This window comes from Wallemia ichthyophaga (assembly GCF_000400465.1).
Source record: "Wallemia ichthyophaga EXF-994 unplaced genomic scaffold scaffold2, whole genome shotgun sequence".
Taxonomy (NCBI): domain Eukaryota; kingdom Fungi; phylum Basidiomycota; class Wallemiomycetes; order Wallemiales; family Wallemiaceae; genus Wallemia; species Wallemia ichthyophaga.
The window spans coordinates 177,443-195,196 of NW_008806275.1; the positions used below are offsets into that span (position 1 = coordinate 177,443).

At 48.1% G+C, this 17,754-nt stretch overlaps 11 protein-coding genes across 11 annotated transcripts; 4 read left to right on the forward strand and 7 right to left on the reverse strand.

Moving 5' to 3' along the window:
• Positions 1 to 277: 277 nt before the first annotated feature.
• On the reverse strand, positions 278 to 2,080 carry J056_002047 (uncharacterized protein; the record flags this gene model as incomplete). The annotated part of the gene is made up of 4 exons (XM_009267911.1): positions 278 to 1,117; positions 1,168 to 1,501; positions 1,547 to 1,783; positions 1,830 to 2,080. The coding sequence occupies 4 exons, from the start codon at positions 2,078 to 2,080 to the stop codon at positions 278 to 280; spliced, it is 1,662 nt and encodes a 553-aa protein (XP_009266186.1).
• Positions 2,081 to 3,619: 1,539 nt separating this feature from the next.
• J056_002048 (uncharacterized protein) lies at positions 3,620 to 4,060 on the reverse strand (the record flags this gene model as incomplete). The annotated part of the gene is made up of 1 exon (XM_009267912.1): positions 3,620 to 4,060. One exon carries the CDS (start codon positions 4,058 to 4,060, stop codon positions 3,620 to 3,622), a length of 441 nt encoding a protein of 146 aa, XP_009266187.1.
• Positions 4,061 to 4,181: 121 nt separating this feature from the next.
• J056_002049 (Actin-related protein 2/3 complex subunit 5) lies at positions 4,182 to 4,689 on the reverse strand (the record flags this gene model as incomplete). The annotated part of the gene is made up of 2 exons (XM_009267913.1): positions 4,182 to 4,497; positions 4,544 to 4,689. 2 exons carry the CDS (start codon positions 4,687 to 4,689, stop codon positions 4,182 to 4,184), a joined length of 462 nt encoding a protein of 153 aa, XP_009266188.1.
• Positions 4,690 to 5,054: 365 nt separating this feature from the next.
• J056_002050 (uncharacterized protein) lies at positions 5,055 to 5,456 on the reverse strand (the record flags this gene model as incomplete). Its single annotated transcript, XM_009267914.1, has 4 exons — positions 5,055 to 5,120; positions 5,171 to 5,254; positions 5,302 to 5,375; positions 5,423 to 5,456. 4 exons carry the CDS (start codon positions 5,454 to 5,456, stop codon positions 5,055 to 5,057), a joined length of 258 nt encoding a protein of 85 aa, XP_009266189.1.
• Positions 5,457 to 5,519: 63 nt separating this feature from the next.
• J056_002051 (tRNA pseudouridine(38/39) synthase) lies at positions 5,520 to 6,950 on the forward strand (the record flags this gene model as incomplete). The annotated part of the gene is made up of 1 exon (XM_009267915.1): positions 5,520 to 6,950. The coding sequence occupies one exon, from the start codon at positions 5,520 to 5,522 to the stop codon at positions 6,948 to 6,950; it is 1,431 nt and encodes a 476-aa protein (XP_009266190.1).
• Positions 6,951 to 7,052: 102 nt separating this feature from the next.
• On the reverse strand, positions 7,053 to 8,088 carry J056_002052 (Monoglyceride lipase; the record flags this gene model as incomplete). The annotated part of the gene is made up of 2 exons (XM_009267916.1): positions 7,053 to 7,657; positions 7,710 to 8,088. The coding sequence occupies 2 exons, from the start codon at positions 8,086 to 8,088 to the stop codon at positions 7,053 to 7,055; spliced, it is 984 nt and encodes a 327-aa protein (XP_009266191.1).
• Positions 8,089 to 8,189: 101 nt separating this feature from the next.
• J056_002053 (uncharacterized protein) lies at positions 8,190 to 9,589 on the forward strand (the record flags this gene model as incomplete). The annotated part of the gene is made up of 4 exons (XM_009267917.1): positions 8,190 to 8,367; positions 8,411 to 8,513; positions 8,585 to 8,615; positions 8,672 to 9,589. 4 exons carry the CDS (start codon positions 8,190 to 8,192, stop codon positions 9,587 to 9,589), a joined length of 1,230 nt encoding a protein of 409 aa, XP_009266192.1.
• Positions 9,590 to 9,676: 87 nt separating this feature from the next.
• J056_002054 (NIPA-like protein 2) lies at positions 9,677 to 10,852 on the reverse strand (the record flags this gene model as incomplete). The annotated part of the gene is made up of 1 exon (XM_009267918.1): positions 9,677 to 10,852. The coding sequence occupies one exon, from the start codon at positions 10,850 to 10,852 to the stop codon at positions 9,677 to 9,679; it is 1,176 nt and encodes a 391-aa protein (XP_009266193.1).
• Positions 10,853 to 11,173: 321 nt separating this feature from the next.
• On the forward strand, positions 11,174 to 12,711 carry J056_002055 (uncharacterized protein; the record flags this gene model as incomplete). Its single annotated transcript, XM_009267919.1, has 5 exons — positions 11,174 to 11,289; positions 11,345 to 11,403; positions 11,468 to 11,490; positions 11,542 to 12,264; positions 12,313 to 12,711. 5 exons carry the CDS (start codon positions 11,174 to 11,176, stop codon positions 12,709 to 12,711), a joined length of 1,320 nt encoding a protein of 439 aa, XP_009266194.1.
• Positions 12,712 to 12,787: 76 nt separating this feature from the next.
• Positions 12,788 to 14,013, forward strand: J056_002056 (Minor histocompatibility antigen H13; the record flags this gene model as incomplete). The annotated part of the gene is made up of 2 exons (XM_009267920.1): positions 12,788 to 12,880; positions 12,925 to 14,013. 2 exons carry the CDS (start codon positions 12,788 to 12,790, stop codon positions 14,011 to 14,013), a joined length of 1,182 nt encoding a protein of 393 aa, XP_009266195.1.
• A 44-nt stretch (positions 14,014 to 14,057) lies between these two features.
• On the reverse strand, positions 14,058 to 17,752 carry J056_002057 (Nucleoporin; the record flags this gene model as incomplete). The annotated part of the gene is made up of 4 exons (XM_009267921.1): positions 14,058 to 14,824; positions 14,874 to 15,143; positions 15,196 to 15,913; positions 15,965 to 17,752. 4 exons carry the CDS (start codon positions 17,750 to 17,752, stop codon positions 14,058 to 14,060), a joined length of 3,543 nt encoding a protein of 1,180 aa, XP_009266196.1.
• Between the last annotated feature and the right edge of the window lie 2 nt (positions 17,753 to 17,754).

The following is a 17,754-nucleotide window of genomic DNA, read 5'->3' on the forward strand; positions in this document are numbered from 1 at the left end:
AACGGTTTTAATTGAGTTGATGTACTAAATGTGAATCCACAATTTACTTAGTGGCAATCAACCTGTTCTGCCTCTACGCCGGATCAGGAAGGACGTCAGTGTCGCACATGTCAAACATGTCCAACAGTGAATAGGTGCGTAGGTGGCCAGGTGGCAACTACTGTGCTTCTTGCCTCCAATCAATCTACGATAACAAATTATATTAAAAGCTCTATAATACAATTGCTTATTCACATTGCTCTAGATACACTGAAAAACTCGGGATTAGTTGGTAAGTCTAGACGTTGCTGTCACCTGTCTTGTTTTCGTTCTCTGGGTTATCCTGATTGTGCAAGTCTTGGACATTTGCATTCTCACTTTGGTTTGCACTTGCATTCGCATTCGCATTGGAATCGTCATTTGCACCTGCACCTACACTCGCACCCACACTCCCACCTGCACTCAAATCAGCATCCATATTCGCATTCTTCTCTTCCTGCTCCAGCCTAATGCGAAGGGTGCTACCCCAGTGCGAATCGATGACTCCCTTGCCCATAAACTTGACAAGCTGGCCGAAAATGACTGGTCCTATGATAGTGTTCCACGCCACAGCCCAGATACCGATCAAGTAAGTCTCTGTATCCATGACTGTGATGGCATTCGGCGAGCTAGCATTCGCTTGGGATGTTGTCAGACTGACTTGCAAGATCAAGACTCCTATCTCGCCCCTCGCCAACATGGCGCTTCCAAGCAGCAGACCTGCTACCCAGCTATCTTTGTTGGGTTTGCCCAATCCCCATTTAGTCTTTCTCTTCTTGTTTTCCTCGTCGCCCACAACGACTGTCTCTTTGGAGACACAGTCGCGTATAGGGATCCATATCCCGACGAGCAGCTTACCGATAAGCATGAACACACTGTACACCAAACCCTGCCAGAATCTCTTGGCGGTGAAGAGATCGAGGAATGGTATGCAGTAACCGATAGACGCGAAGAAAATAGATGCAAAGTACCGTTTGAGGAGTGGTTCGAATATCTCCTCGAAAATGTGTTTGTAGTTTAGGACATCATCGCGGTTAGATGGCCAGACTACGAGCGTCATACCGGCTAAGAAGGCACCGAGAAGCATAGTGGTGTCCGTCTTAGCAGTGGTTCGATGATCTCTTCAAAGAGGTGTTTATAGTTGAGGACATCATCGCGGTTGGATGGCCATACTGCCAGCGTCATTCCAGCAAGGAAAGCACCGAGAAGCATAGTGGTGTGTATGTAGTAGCTGATGGCTAAGTAAGCGGCTAGGACGAGGAAGCCGACAGTAACGCCACCTCTATATCCACCATAGTGGGTGAGGGGGCGCTCAATCCAGCGTCTGTATACCGGTCTAAATGCGTATACGACGATGGGAGATACTATGGATAACGCGACAGATGCAACGATGGGCTTGCCAACGATCCAACCCAGCGTGCTGTTTGAGCCACTGCCGAGAGATTGGATGACAGTGAGGAGGACGAGAGCGATAACATCGTCGCTGGGCGCTTATTAGTTTAACAATGAGCATAAAGAATCAACCCACCTCAATGCTACAGCAGTTAGCAAGGTACCAACCCTTGTCGCTTGAACGTTGATACCTTTCTTAGTCTGACTCTGCAAAACGAAGAAAGTGGTTCCAAGGGAAGTTGATGACAGGGCACAGCCCGCGGTAAAGGCATGGATTATAGGATATCCGAAGGCTTTCCAGAGGATGGCGAAGGAGAAGGCTATGGGGAGAAGGACACCCCAGAAAGCAGCGACGAAGGCGATAGGGATGGCTCTGTGTGGGGAGTAAGTGAATATACAAAAAGCAACTCGCTACATACCTCACGAATACTTGAGCATCAAAGTCCAAACCACCCGAGAGGACGATGAGAATAAGACCGAGGTAGCCCACAGTCAGCCAAGTCTCTTCCCATGATTCTGGTAAAATACCCGCGAGAGGACCACCGAAAATAATGCCCACAGCGATCTCACCAAGCAGACCAGCCGACAAGACTAAATCGGCGATAATACGCGCGAGTTGCAAGCAAAAGTAGAAACCAAGAAGAACCAACAGAGGACCTGTTTGGACCATTGTTGGTTCTTCATAAGTAGTTATCGAATTTGAAGCCATAACATGTAGCGTGTGTTTTCGTGTGCCGTCGTCAACGTTGAGGAGGTTGGCGTGGTTGTGTAATTAAATTCAAAAATCCAAGGCTTCCCGCGTTGGATTTGGATAATTTGTGATGGACGTTGAGAAGAAAAGAAGCTCGACGTAGCCACAACAGAAGACTTCTTGGCAGGGGAGACTGTCGGGGATTCTGTCGGTTAGACTGTCAGGGAGAATGTCAGGGAAAATGTTTCTTGGTACATTCCGCGGAATTACTGTGTGGTGCAGGGTGGCGATGATTCTGTCACGCCTGTCACGTGGAGTGTGTTATCGCGTTATCCATTCTGATGCATTTGGATAATGCAACTCAGTAGCGAGCTAGCGAGGTGATTAATATACGTCAATCTGTTGAATCACAATGGATGGCGCGGATGATTATAATTTAAAATTCATGTTATTATACATCGCTAGTAGCCAGTATATGCATCGCATTATTCGCTACATACACTCATTTATCTGTGGCACTGAAAGCCTTTGAATTTTTGCAACGCTCAAGTAAATTACAGTAAGAAAAGCATTAGAAAGCAGGCAAAGACGTAAAATATAATAAACATGTATAGAATAGCATTCAACGTAAGCTAGCGGTCGATTCAGATTCAATTGCCGTCCCATTGATTGTAACAAGGTGGTTGGCTGGCCGGACGACTCAAGACATTTAAGCAGCGCAGATCCGTTAGGATGCACAGCTTATTCATAGTCACTGCCAAAAGGTATCATCATTATCGAGCTTAGTTGGAAGGATAGAGAAGAAGGAGGTTTTGTCAGGGCTTTTATCCCCTATTGTAACCCTAGCGTTGAAAATTCTACATAATTGAGAAATGAGAAATGCATAAAGTAATGTGCTCCTCCAATTAAACATCAATAAGGCATGCATATATAGTAACCGTCTCGATAATCATTGGTGGATAGGACCTCACATCTATCATCACTAGCCGAATTAATATCCTCATCCTTGTAGAGAATATGGTATCTGCGGTATAATAGTTTGTGAAGTGGTTTTCACCGATCTTAATGTAAGGAGAGTTAAGATCATCTCTAGTAGGAAGACCACGTATTGGTTGCACTGGTTAAATCGACAAGCAGAATGTCCGAATGGTCTAAGTCGCACCATGTATCGTCTTAACAATGTATTAAGATTTCATCATCGTCATCATCAGCACTGGTTAAATCATAACAGATTTGTTAAGTCTTTACTTGGTGAGTATTGCTTTGTTTCCAAGTGTTTAGATGTTGTTGCTCCATGTGTCTCTGTCATCGCTGTCGGATTTGATTTTAGGGGAAAGCACCGCTTAATAATTAATATCAGTAGCCGTGCATGCAACGAACAAGTAGAAACAAATCGAGAGTTAAGACGGATCAATTTGGTTATTATGCCCTAATGAAACTTAATCATGAATATATCCACATAATCATAATATGCATTTCAAAGAAAGTACAAAATAACATCCAAAAGACCATCACCAATCAAGCTTCCAGAATGCATCTAAATCCGCCCTCATCATCACCAGAGAGAGGCTCGCATCTGTCATCATTAGACACGCTAATTTCCTCATCTTTATAGAAAAGAGAGATATCGGAGCTTCCGAGGTTTCGGCAGTGGTCTAAACCGATTTTGATATCAGGAGTGCTATCAAGGTCATCTCTAGGAGGAAGACCAACGTATTGGAAGCATTGGTTACCTCTAACTATGAATTGGTTTTTAGGGGTAAAGTTGTCGGGGTAATGTTGCGTGTTCAGGCTGGTGTAGATGCTGTTATTGTATCCTTGATAGCTGTCGGTGGTGAGTGCCTTTTTGATGAGCAGGGAAAACGAGTTTTGGGGAACATCTCCGTAGGAGTCTGACCAGGCGAGGGTAGTTGTGATAGTGAGTGCGAGAGTGGCGAGGTTTGTGAGTGAGAGATGCATAATGCGTGTGCAGGTTGAAGAAGAAAACATCAGTTAAATAAGTAATCGGGATCAATCAGTAGCTGTGCAAATGCACCCGAGACATTTCGTAAAGAGGTATATTATATATTCAAGGAACAAATCAAATAAGTCTGCGATCAGTCATAACTCTAACAATACTACCAGTTCCTGCAACCTGAGTGAGCTTCTCATGCCAGCTGAGGAAGACGTTTCCAGAGGAGTCAGCGATGGGGAGAGACATAGACTTGTAAATGTATTTCATGAGATTGTCATGGTGGTGCGGTTGCAAGTCCTTCAAGGCCCCCTCAATATCGTTAGTTCTGGTGGAAGAAAGGATCTGTATGATTGAGTTGGTGTTGATCGATTTCGCAGAGTTTTGAGTTGGACCGAAGGGAGGGGAATCTAAGAGAAGCGCTAAGGCTTGAGAGGTTTGATGGCTGAGTGGGGTGTTATGAGTGAATAGGTGACAAGTGCTCGACTTACCTGTTCAAGAGACTTGTAGAGTGCGATTGGAGGGAGTTGAAGTGAGCTGTGGTTTCTTCAGGATTCCTATCATCAACCTCGGCCAGGTCTTGGTCATTGTAAAATTCATTTTCAATTGCGTCAATATCGATGTTTCTGAAGTTCATTTGGTGGTTGAGAATGAAGAAGGTGGGTAAGTGAGGATAGGAAGGGCATAGCACTTATATAGGAGTAGAATACAATAGATATCGGTGTAAGGGATGGGAAGAGTACTTTGTATTTGGAATTGGAGAGGAGTACAAGTGTGGCTCAATTGAAGGATATTCTAAAGAATGAGATGAATAAACAAGGCTCAATGGACATCTACAAGATAACAAAGGAGATGGATTCAAATGACTCGGTTGAATATGAAATGATGGATGGTAGAATGTCACTCAACACACTCAACAACCTGGAATACCTTGTAATTGGATGGGATAATCAAGCACCTGCAATAAACCTCCCTATATTCCATCAAGAAGAATGAATTTATTTACAAAACTTGTTCTGTCTGCCAAACTGAGTTTGTTTGGAATTCGGCAGGTGCAGTTGGATTTGACTGGGATTTCAACAGCATTAGCTTGTAAAAATGTTTAATACTCAACTCACACTCTGTCCTCTATTGCTCCCAGTCAACCTCTCGTCCCTCCTCATCATTACTTGTTCAAATTGGTCTAAATTGTAGCGTGTGGGCTGTGAAATGGGTGTTAGATGTATTTTATATCCGACGCACAACCCACCTTCATGTCATTCCTTGCAAACTTGACGCTGTTCATTCCAACGCTTACAACGCCGAACATGACTGTGATTAGGCCTTGGGGAGTGTTTGAAATGACTTATACTGTATAGCAACACACCTACCAACTGGAATCAACGCTTCGAATGGAACTGGCATCGTCGCTGCGGCTCTGTGTTGATGGTGTATATCCAACCACAACCACAACCACCAACACCTCGAATGCCTTCTTCCAAGCCATTTATATTCAACTCCTACTCACAGCGTAAGATTGCCTTGAAGTTCTCCTACTCTGGCTGGTCTTATAACGGTTTGGCTGCACAGTCTGTACCCACTCCACTCCCGACCGTTGAGCAGACGCTCTGGGATGCTTTGAGCAAGGGCAGGCTCGTTGACGCGTCCAAATCATTCGACTCCGCTGGCTGGAGCAGGTGCGGCAGGACTGATAAAGGTGTCTCATCCGCAGGTCAAGTTGTTGCTTTATGGGTCAGATCAGCGTACACCCCCTACAACGCTCCACACGCTCCACACGCCATTGAAGCTTTCAAGCAACCCACCGCCGCTCGCCCTCCTTCCCTATCCAAGGCACAGCACGCGTCGATCGACAGTGCAGACGAGTCTGAGCGGGACAGTGTCCGCGAGCGTGTCTACAAAGAAGCTCACGAGGCCCAGATATTCAAAGAATCGCAACCACAAACCCACGAGCTCAACTACATCCAAATCCTCAACTCTCTCCTTCCCCCCTCCATTCGTATCCTGGGGTGGGCACCCGTGCACCCCGCCTTCGACGCCCGCTTCGACTGTCTTCGCCGTCACTACAAGTACTACGTGGATCCCGCCGCGTCTCCTCAAGGACCCGGTTTGGATGTTGGGCGAATGAACACCGCCCTCCAGCGCCTCAAAGGCACGCATGATTTCCGCAACTTCTGCAAAGTAGATGCGAGCAAGCAGATCAACAACTTCCACCGCACGATCCACGATGCGTGGATAGAGCGCGAGGAGAACCTCAAACTCCACTGCGTCAATCTTGTCGGATCTGCCTTTCTCTACCACCAAGTGAGGTGTATGATGGCGGTGTTGTTTTTGGTCGGTTGCGGCAAAGAGGAGGTGAGCGTGGTGGATGATTTGATGCGCGTGGAGCTTGACCCTGAACACCCCCACCTCCCCACCGTTATTGGGAAGCCTATCTACGACATGGCACACGATCTCCCCCTCTGTCTATACGACTGTGTTTACGACGACAGCAAGGTGGTGTGGCGCTCGGCGCCTTGTGGGAGCGAGAGCGAGAGTTTGCACTCAGATCAAGCAGACGCCATACTTCACCGCACTCACATAGCCAAATCACTCACCGATCAACTCTTCGACCTCGAACTCAAGTCGGCTATGGTGCGCAACGCCCTCAAACACTTACACCCCACTCTCACCACTCCCATTGGGGACCGAAGCAATGCTACCCCGCTCGGCGGTAACACTTTCGCCATGTCCAAGGCTTCCCGCCCACTCCTTGAAAGAGAGAGGGGAAATACACCCGATGAAATAAACAGACGCTGGAGAGACAGCGAGAAGGGCAAGCGTAGACAGGGCAAGAAAGGCGGTGAACGTGTCGATGGCCATGTGACTGATAAGATGGATATCAGCGACGCAGATGAGTAAATGAATGCATTAATAGATTGTATTGTTTATAGATTGTTTTTAGATTTCTTATAGACTGCTTAAAGACTGCTTATAGACTGCTTAAAGACTACCTCTTACACCCTACACACGCCCACAATACTGATCCATCCACGCAATAGCATCGTTAACCACCTCTCTGCTCAGAGGGGTGGGTCTATCAGCCAGCATGACGTGATTGACATCATGCATAATTCTGAGAGACTTATCACCGCGAGTGTTATCCGCCCGTGCAACAAATTGTCTGCTAGCGTCGCACAAGGTGACACGATCCGCATCACCGTGGCAGATGCGCAGTGGTGTATTCAGCTTGGATACGTCCCTATTGATGCTCTCGACGCCACTCAGTAGTGCCAGTCCCGTACCGATACGCAGCGCTCCCTGGTAGACACGTATATCCGACAGCGTCTCCGCTATTACGCGCGCATCCTCCGTCTTCAATGAGCCGTCTGAACGAATCAGCGGGACGTGGCCAATAAGTGATGCGAGCATGCGCGCTACCGTCTCCACCACCCACGGTGGACGCGTCTCGGGCGATATGCCAAGCATCGGCGACAGCGCGTAGACGCCAGCCAAATGCGGTCGCTGGGGGGTCAAAAGTGAGTGTGAGTGTGAGTGCGAGTCACTTTCGCTTTTTCCCCCCTTCTGCGCCGGTGGGTACTGCAAAGCGTAATTGATAGCGAGAAAGCCTATACGGTATGACGTCAGAAATACGATGGCGCGCACACACGCCACACTCACCACCAAGAGAATGGCCCATCAGAAAGAGTTGCTTATTGGGAGGATAGATGTCCTCTACGACCGACGCTAGTGCGCGCGTGAGGATATTGCACGACGGCACAAAGACATGCAGACCGGACGACCTCCCATGGCCTGGCAAATCAAGCGCCACAACGCGATAACCGCGCCGCACGAACTCCGCCGCATTCGCCACCCACTTCCCCCCGTAATCCCCGTAGCCGTGGACGAGCAGCAGGTCAGCGTCGACGTCACCCGGCGCGCGGCGGGCTTTCTCGAACGTCTGGAATGTCACCCAGCTGTCTTGATGTGAGAGGCGCGCTTCGTCGAGCTCACCCTGCGTAAGCGCTATCTCATGCGATCGTCCAAGCGCCTCGCCCATACGAGTCGTGTAGAGGCGGCGGCGAGTTGTCTTTATGTCGCTGTAGTGCGCCTGGTGCGATAGCTCGTATGTGTGGCTCGGAGGGAGTAGGTAACGCCCGTATGTTGGATCCAGCGGTCGAAATAGCCCCAGTCTCTCCAGTGGTGGCGCTAGAATCTCCCGTAGTGCTCGCAGGTATTGTAAATTCGGTGTCGGTCGCATACTCCACTCTGTTCGCCCACTTTGGCCAGTTTGCCCAAGGGAGAAGACGAGCAGAAGACAGAAAGCGGAAAGAAGAGCGTGGAGTTACAGTCATCCATTGTACAGCTCACCCAATTCATAGATTACCTCAACATTCTAATTAAAGTTGACGTGCATTCAATCGGTACCAATTCAATCGTCGACCGTCTTCTCGCTTCACCAGCACCATACGTCATGACGAAATCGTGAGCAGACACACAGCCAGAGGGCCACACAGCCACACTCACACTCAATTTCACTCTCACACCCACTGCAGCTGGGTGACAGTAGTAACGACGGCGAGCTATGTGAGTGCACCACCACGCCACCACGCCACCACGCCCCCTCACCTCACACACACCAGGCCATCGGCGCCAAAGTCCTCTCAGCGAGTCTGTCGCACTGCAAATCGCAATATCCTCTCCTCGTGCTCGCAACCGAAGCGCTCCCGGCCGACGCGCGTACGCAGCTGCTCGAATTCGGTCTAGAGGTGCGCACAGTCGAGCCACTCCTCCTCGACAGCGTGGCTGCAGGTGCAAATCGCGCTGCTTTTGCGGAGGCGGGCAACAAATTACGCGCATTCGCACTCACCGAGTTTGAGACATTGGGGCTGCTGGATGCGGACACGCTCGTGACGCAGAATATAGACCATTTACTGGCGCATGATACACACGGTGGCGTTGGTGTGGATGTGGATCAACTCGCAATCGCTTTCGCTTGCACTTGCAATAACCGCCGTAAACCATTCTATCCGCGTGAGTGGACGGTGGAGAATTGCGGTCATACACGGTTCTCGCAGACAGACACATACTCACATACACCCCCTTTCACTCACCTCTCCCGCCTCACTGCCACAAATGATGTCGCTCTCAACTCGGGCGTCATGGTCTTCCGGCCGAGTGACAAGGTGTGTGGGGATATCGAGCAGTTCGTGCGCACAAACAGGGAAACTGTGCAGAGCTACGTGTTTCCCGATCAGCAGATCCTGCAGGATGTCTTCCAAGACAGAGTGCGTATCTTGCCGTGGTTCTACAACGCTCTCAAGGTGCTCAGAGTATGCCACAAGCCGCTGTGGGATAATGGCGCATCTAACACACGCGTGAACGTCGTCCATTACATTCACGAAAAACCTTGGAGTAGGCGGTGCGAATCGATAGCCTTTCCAAACAACCTCCCCGCTTGGGATGCAGATGCCGAGTTCCAAGTGGACCCCTCACACGCGTGGTGGTGGTGGGCTCATGATAACCTCCTCAGTCGCGAACATCAGTGGGTGGGTGAGTGAGTTGTATACAAGTAATAGATTTGAATGGATTGATATGAAAGGCTGATTAAGTAGAATATATTACATTTTACCCGATTCTCTTTATTTCTATCTGTCATACCTATCTTGCACTTGATCACCATGATTAGCTGTACTGTTGTAAGTCTGAGACAATATTCGACTCTCATCCTCATGCAGCAACGGCTGCTGCTCGTCGCTGTACCCCGCATGGCTCGCGAGAAGGTATTGTGCTGGCGACAGGCCTATGCCTACTTTTGTGAGGGACGAATTAGATCTTGCACGGATTGGTTTAATGCATGTGGTGTGTGCGGGGTGTGATAAATCGCGTGAGTGCACCTGAACCTGTGCAGATTCTATAGAACACCTCCGTACACACCCACGCTCAAGCTCCTGCTGCTCGCTTTCTGGCGCTCTACAAAGGAAAAAGACGCCACAGAACGACACAACCAGTCCGAGAAGCAGTGTCGGGTACGGAAAGGAGTCGAGGTCGTTAAAGAGGACTGAGCTGGAGAATATGACGGATATTGTAAAGTAGATGTACTGCGTGGGTATGACTATCTTGGAGTGAAATCGATTGAGGGCCTTGTTCAAGAAATGCACCTGTGCAGCTGCTGTGAGGAGAAGCACTATCAACGCGACGTATGTTATCTGATGCGTGAATGCCCCAGCCACATCCTTAACGAGCAGTCCGCTGAGTGCCTTTGTGGAAATAACTGTAAGACTCCCGAAGAGGGCGCATATTAGAATGTCCACGGTAACAGATCGCCGAGCAAAAGTGCTATTTGACAAAGCCATAAGAAGGAAAATGGCAGTGAACAGACAGAAAAGGTATGTTTGGAACCAAGGCCTGTTTATAGCTGTGATTAGGGTGTTGTAGTCGACGTTGTCCTCTCTGGCTGTGTTTGAAGAGACAAGGATGAAAGCCCCAGTAATGCAGAGCATAGAGCCAGCTATCTCTTGCAATCCAAACGATTCTTGGAGGAGGATTGGCGAGAAGATTCCGTTCGCAACCAATGCACAGCTGCCGAGAGGGGCGACTAGAGGTGCTGGGGAGAGGCCATATGCGATAAAGTTGCAGCACTCTCCTAAACTGGACATTGCCAAACCGACCCAGAAAGTACCGTTTCGTAGGTATTGCAAGGTGTCGTCATTTTCCTCTAAATTTGAAATTTGCAGGTGGCTGAGTTTCTGGATATTTAGACCCAGCGCTATAACGACGTTGCCTGCGATGGCCGCTACAACTCCTGCCACATTTCCCTTCATATCAGCGAAAGAGAAGGCATGTGAGTGGCGAGTGATTGGTGGGAGGGGTGCAGAAAATACAACGGCTACAGCGCACAGAGCATAGAGCACGCAAGTCACAGCACACTAGAAATGGCACACGATACTCATTACTCACCAAAATCACACGGACACCCGTACGAATACACCCGATAGCCGTTGCTCATGCTGATCACTCAACTACGCAGCGGAGTCCCGTGAATACGTTCGATCGGTGCGGCTGAATGATTTGGCGTGTTATCTGTATTCAATATTAAACTGTGTAACTCTTTCTATCGATTTGACCATCACAAAGCAAGCCAAATGGATCCATACAACAAGCCAAAGGGACCTTCACCACACTACTCCCTCTACCAGCGTGAGCTCTTTAAGAATGGCCCACAGGGAAAGCTGCCGAGTGTCAGCACGCATCCGTCAAAGTGCGTTTGGGTTGTACTGTGCGCAAGTAAATCCCAAGTATCTGACATTGTATAGGTTACAACACGACGCCCGCAACAATCTCACAAACAACGGCTATTGGTATGCAAGTTCAAGTAAGTGAACCACTATCGACGAATGACGACATGGATTAGCGCTTATCTAACACTAATTTTCCAGACGCTGGGATGGGATGGACGCATGTGAGTGCAAAATCTGGCAATCTTCTGAACCCGCTAACACTCCCCACTCAGCACGCCAACAGAGAAGCTTTCTTCAAGTATCGCATCATTCCTCGCACGCTTCAAGACACCAACACACGTGACCTCACAACCACAGTATTCGGTCACAAAGTACCAGCCCCAATCCTATTTGCACCCATCGGTATAAATAAGATCTATCACCCCAAGGGTGAGCTAGCTGCCGCGACGGTAGCTGGCGAATTGGGGCTCCCCTACTGCCTCTCTACAGCTTCCAGCTACTCTATTGAAGATGTTGCAGCTGCGCACGACAAGTCGGCCGCAGTGAAGAATGAGTCCAACTCGGTCAACGAGTACAGCGGGAGCAAAAGAGAAACTGAATCCAACGCACCCCGTTTCTTCCAGCTTTACGCCAGCCAGGACCCTCAAGTTACTCAAAGCCTATTGCGTCGCGCGTGGCAGAATGGCTTTGATGCGTGCATGATTACCACCGACACCCCTCAACTCGGTTATAGACCGACAGATACAGATATCGGCAACTACGCCTTCTACGCAGGTAACTTGGGCAACGAAATGGGTGAATCGGATCCAGTGTTCATGAGAAAGTACGGCGATGAACTTAAGCACGACCCAGGTCGCTGGATCGACCATAGCGTTTGGCATGGAAAGCCGTTGACATGGCCAGCTGTAGAAGAGATCAGAAATTTCTGGCACGAATTAACAAATGGCAGACCTTTCTTAGTAAAAGGTGTCCAATCTGTCGCAGATGCCGAAAAGGTGAAAAAGTCTCACAAAAAATTGTTTTCCTTTTAACATCCAACTCAGGCTCTATCGATTGGCTGCGACGGGATAGTCGTGACAAATCACGCAGGACGCCAAGTTGATGGTGCTGTGGGGAGTCTCGAGGTGCTCCCAGAAATCGCAGCAGCCGTCGGGCACAAGTGCACAATACTTTTCGACTCTGGGATCAGAACGGGTAGCGATATCATGAAAGCGATGGCGTTAGGCGCACACGCTGTCATGGTAGGTAGAATGTGGGTCTGGGGTTTGTCTACGGGAGAGCCTGGCTGCCGTCATGTGATCAAGTCGCTCCTCGCAGACTTGGACATAAGCATGACTGTCGGTGGCTTCCAATCACTCAGCGACCTCAACCCGGACATTCTCAAACACGATCCTCACTCGACAATGCCCCCAGGGGCTGCTGAGCCATCTATTTTGTATTAAGTGGGTGTTTTGCAGTTTCTGCTTTAGCTCAAATTCTGCGCAACTTTTCATGCTTGCTGTTTGCCCTGTCACCTCCATGACTGAACACAATTTACTATTCTACGCTTATGCCGCACTCGGCGCGCAGGCAGTAGGCAGTGTGTACGCTGGTAGCTGGGGAGCGTTGAAAGTGGGTGTCCGTCCACGCAAATACACCCGCTTACAAGGTCACAGACACCGAAAGCGACAAAGAAGCTGATTAGAGAGAGCAAGGGTGAATTAGAAGACGATGAAGACGAAAAGGATGAAGATGTCTCCGAGAAGCTCAACGCTGGGGATGCAAAGATGTTCCCAATCATCGGCAGCGCTGTGCTTGGATCACTCTTCCTTATTGTCAAATACGTTAGCAAGGAGTATCTAAATATTCTCCTCGGTGGTTACTTTGCCCTCTTTGGCGGTTTTGCTGGTGCTAAATACCTCGACAGCGGTTTCTACCACGTCATCGGATCTAAGCTCTACAATACTCTCTTTCCCAAATGGAGACTCCTTCTTGTTAAAGGCAAGAGCGAAGAAGCTCGCTTCCCTTTCACTGCCTCCTCAATAGCCTTCCTTCTCCTTTCACTTGCAGCTTCGTTTTCATACCTCCTGTTCGACAGACCATGGTATCTCAACAACTTCCTCGGCCTTTCCTTCGCTTGGACCGGCATCAAACTGATTGAGCTCGATAGCTTGAAAACAGGCGCTATCCTCCTCTCCGGTCTCTTCTTCTACGACGTGTTCTGGGTCTTCTTCACTCCAGTCATGGTTTCAGTAGCTAAAGGCATAGAAGCTCCTATCAAGCTCGTCTGGCCTAAGGATGCTGGTATAGCTTTCGTTGCTGACTTGGCCAAGAAAGTAGGACATGAGTGTGCATGTCTCAACAAACTAGTCTCAGATGAAAACCCCGGTTTGACATTGCTCGGTTTGGGTGATATAGTCTTACCCGGTATCTTTATCGCTTTGTGTCTCAGATTGGATCTGCATTTGGCAACTGTAAGACACTCAGAGCAGAAAAAATCAGGTCTACCTCCAACATCAAACGACAAATTCGCAAAACCTTACTTCACGACCTGTTTGATAGCTTACTTTTTGGGTTTGGTGGCCACTGTCGTCGTCATGCACAACTTCAAAGCTGCTCAACCTGCTCTGCTATACCTCAGTCCAGCATGTATTGGCTCAGTCGCGCTTTTGTCTGCTGCACGTGGAGAGTTTAAACAGGCTTGGAGTTGGACAGCCGAAGATGACCAAGAAAAAGACAAAGCGGATGACAAGAAAAGTGAATAATGTTAATATAAATAAATTATTGTATACACTCTCTACTAAACTATCTACGACTCGTCCATTTCTTGCTCCTGTGCCTGCTCCTGCTCTTGTGTCTCGGCTGCTTCCTTTGGATAGTCCTCAGAATGTATTCTCAACACTTCATTGTACCAGTTTTCGAGGTTATAATCTCTAATTAAAGTTTCGAGTCGTGAATTTTCTTCTTGAAGATCGTGCAATATAGACGCAACCTCCTCCTGCGACATAGCTGGGAAACGAGCCAGCAAGTCTTTATCTGTGAGCTTGTTGAGTGATTTTTTAGGAGTGAGGAATAGTGCTTCAGGGTGATCATTTTCAGATGCAAGTTGGATGGTAGCATACAGAGCAGATTGGCGGAGATTCTCACCGAGTTGGTTATCGTTCATACCCATCGTACTACTCAGCGTGACCCAGTCATCGCGTAGGTAGACTCTTCTCCAAATTGATTTGAGTGAAGCGTGTGCGCGTTTATCAGGTACATCCTTCGCTCTCACACATACATCAATCGCCGAAGCATAATCCCCGACCTGCTCATAGAAGTTGTCCTTGAGTGTGAGCAGGTCGACCAAATCTTCAGCATCCAGCGCCTTCCCTGTGAGTAATCCCCTGATAAGATTGTGGAGATGACTAATCAACCCCGATAAATCCAACCTAGACGCTACAAGTTCAGTGATTTTGGCCACCTTGTCGTCTAGTTCCATCCGTTCGCTGCTTTCTCCAGCTTGAAGGAGCTGTGTTTGGAACGAATCAAGTAGTTTACCGTGCATACTGATCAAGTCGAGTTTATCATCGGTAGCTTAAGTATATTATGTCAATTGGATAAAATCAATCAAACCAGTCCTCACCTTCAACCTCTTGCTGTGTTTTTGTGCTTTCGAAAGTATCGATATCAACGTTGGCGATATGAGACAATTTACCCAGACTGAGTAAGAGGTGCTTCGGTGCCAATTCGGATTCCCTTGACGACTCGTCTATCAGCGTCTGGCTAGCATCTATGTAACGCCCTGACGACAAGTCATGCATCCACGCAAAGCGTCCGTTATTACTCTGTTTGAAGAACTTGTAAAGCAAATCGCCATAAGGAAGTTCATGTTGAAATAGTGTCCACAATTTACCTGATGCGATCATTGGGTCAAATGTAGCCAACTGCGAGTCTAAACCACCTACCATTTTCTACGTACCACTTATACAATTCAAACCCGAATTCTTCCTGATATGTATCGAGGTAATACTTGATACGATCAATACTGCCTACACTTGCAGTGCACAACTCTGTGAGAATCCTAAACGCACCATGTCTTTCAGCGAGATCGAAAGCAAAGTCAGCCTTATCTATAGTTACGAGGGGGTGTATGAGGTTAGGGCGGAGAGTGCGATTAAATTTATCCGATAAGACTGCTAATTCTTTCTCCGTTTTAGACCAAGCCTTGAGATAGTCGATGCGATCCTCGTACGACTCTATTGTAAGTTCAGCAATAGAGCAGAGCTGTTGACGCAACTCTTCCTGTTCACTCTGTCTACCAATTAGTTTCTGTGTCGCTTTCGTTGATGGGGCATTCTCGTAATCGGTAGGGTTATCATCGATGCTAGATCCCAACTCACGCGTTCTGTCGCGTAGCAGCTTCCTTGTGCGCTCATAAGTCATCTCCAAGACGTGTAGCATCTTAGTCTTGGCCATCCACGACTCAAAACCTCGTGCAGATGCATCTAAGCCGTATATCTCACTCTGCTGTTGACGGAATTTGAACGAAGGTGAGAGTGTGGCGAGAATGTAACGGTTTGATTCCAGTATCAGTTGCGATTTCTTCTCTATACCTGGATTTGATTCCATGTAGTCGCTAACTAGCCCGCTCATTTTTTCGATGAGCACACCGATATCTTTGACCTGTTAATGGTGAGCAATGAATGATTAAACGCAGTCAGTATAATCGCCTACCTTCTTTTTTAAAAACATGCGCACGATATCCTCTTTCAGATCGGCACCGTTCATGTACGCTTCCACTGACGTCGATAAAAGACTTTCTGTACCGGAATCCTCAGTATTCTCATGTAGCCACAACTCATTCGCAGCAACCAGCTTCTCAGCATCATCGCAGAGTTGTCTACGGGTACTTGGGGCCAACCTACCAAGCAAGCCATTTTCACTAATGTATTGAATAAGTTTGTGGCACCTGATTGAGCGATCGTAGATCTGGGCTCTTAAATCGAGGATAACGGGCATGTTGGCAGATCTGCTGGATAAAATATCCCTACTGACAGACTTGGTAGCCTCTTGCAAATCACCTTCAATGTATGCATTAGGAATGGCAAATGAGATTGGGTTGTGTTCTCTATCGCCGTAGAAAATTGCTTGTTCGAGTCTGCTCTTTAACGTTGCTGTTAGTCTGGCAGCAGGATCGACCTGATTTTTCGAGTCTGACTCCAGCCTATCTAGATCCATCTTAATAGAGATTATACCGCCATTCACAGCGAGTGAGAAAATGGAAGCGGTATTGGATTCAATTGATGCGTGGCCATAACCGATAAATTTGTTGTTGAGGGGGTATTGGAGTGGTAACAACATTGAGTATTTTAGATTGTCGTTTAGAGTTGATATGAGAATGGCATCTGAGAAGACAACAAAGAAGGCAGGACCGCCTTGATGAACGATTAGCTTTGGAGTGGAGTAGGGACGTGGATCAATAATGGCTTGGTAATTGAGATTTATCATGTTATCGACACTCCATGGCTGGGTTGGATCCTGGGTGTGTATGAGCAAACAAAGAGCGTATGATTGAACCTTGTCCTTGTCACCATCATCATTGTTATTAGTTGGTGCAACGTAAGAGACAAGGACAGCTAATTTGCTGTCATTTGTAACGGCAGCATCTAGTATAGATACAGATAATTTGCAAGTGTGCACATCGAGACCAGTACCCGGTATCAAATGATCAGCTATAGAATCGCGAATGTTGTACTGGCCGATGAATTTAGAAGCATTTGATGAAGACGCAGCAGCAGAGGCATAGCCAATTGACCAAACTTGCACGGAACGCTCACCAAGAGCAAAGAGGTCTCTCGAACCGAATTGATCGGGTTTTGAGAGTGCAAGTGCAGAGAATTGTTGAGATGTTGAGTAAGCGGCGGAGGAGAAGAGTCTTGCAAAGACACCTCGTGTCGGAGGGAAGGGTCTAACGATGGGATATAGTCTACCTTGTGAAGGGGCGAGAATGATATGTTTGAGGTTTGTAAAGGAGGTGGTGAGGATGTAATGTGAAGGATCAGACTCAAATAGGCCAGTAACAGACTCAGACTGAGCGAGATCGTTGAGTTGGCCCTCTATAAACCTATCAACGCCAGAGAGGGCCATACCGACGTGTTCCCAGAATCGGTAAATACCGTTAGGGGAGATTAGAAGGAGACCAGGCTCGCGGGAGGTTGCTGGACAAGTGAGAATAGCAGCAGGTAGAGAGGAATTGGACGAATAAGACGAGTGGATGGGAGATGGACAAGGGAAGACGTAAGCTGTGGGGCTGAATAGAGCGCGCTTTGCGTAGTTCCAAACGAAGCATTCGCGTTGAGTGAGTAGGTATGCGAAGCCTGAAGCGTGGTCGAGGAAAGAGGAGACAGCGTCCGTGTATAAGTCTAAGGATTGAAGGGCATGGGATACTTGAGCGGGGAGTGGGGCGTATACTGATAGATTCACGTGATCATCTCTAGCGAGCGTGTGTGTTTGAGAGCTCATCG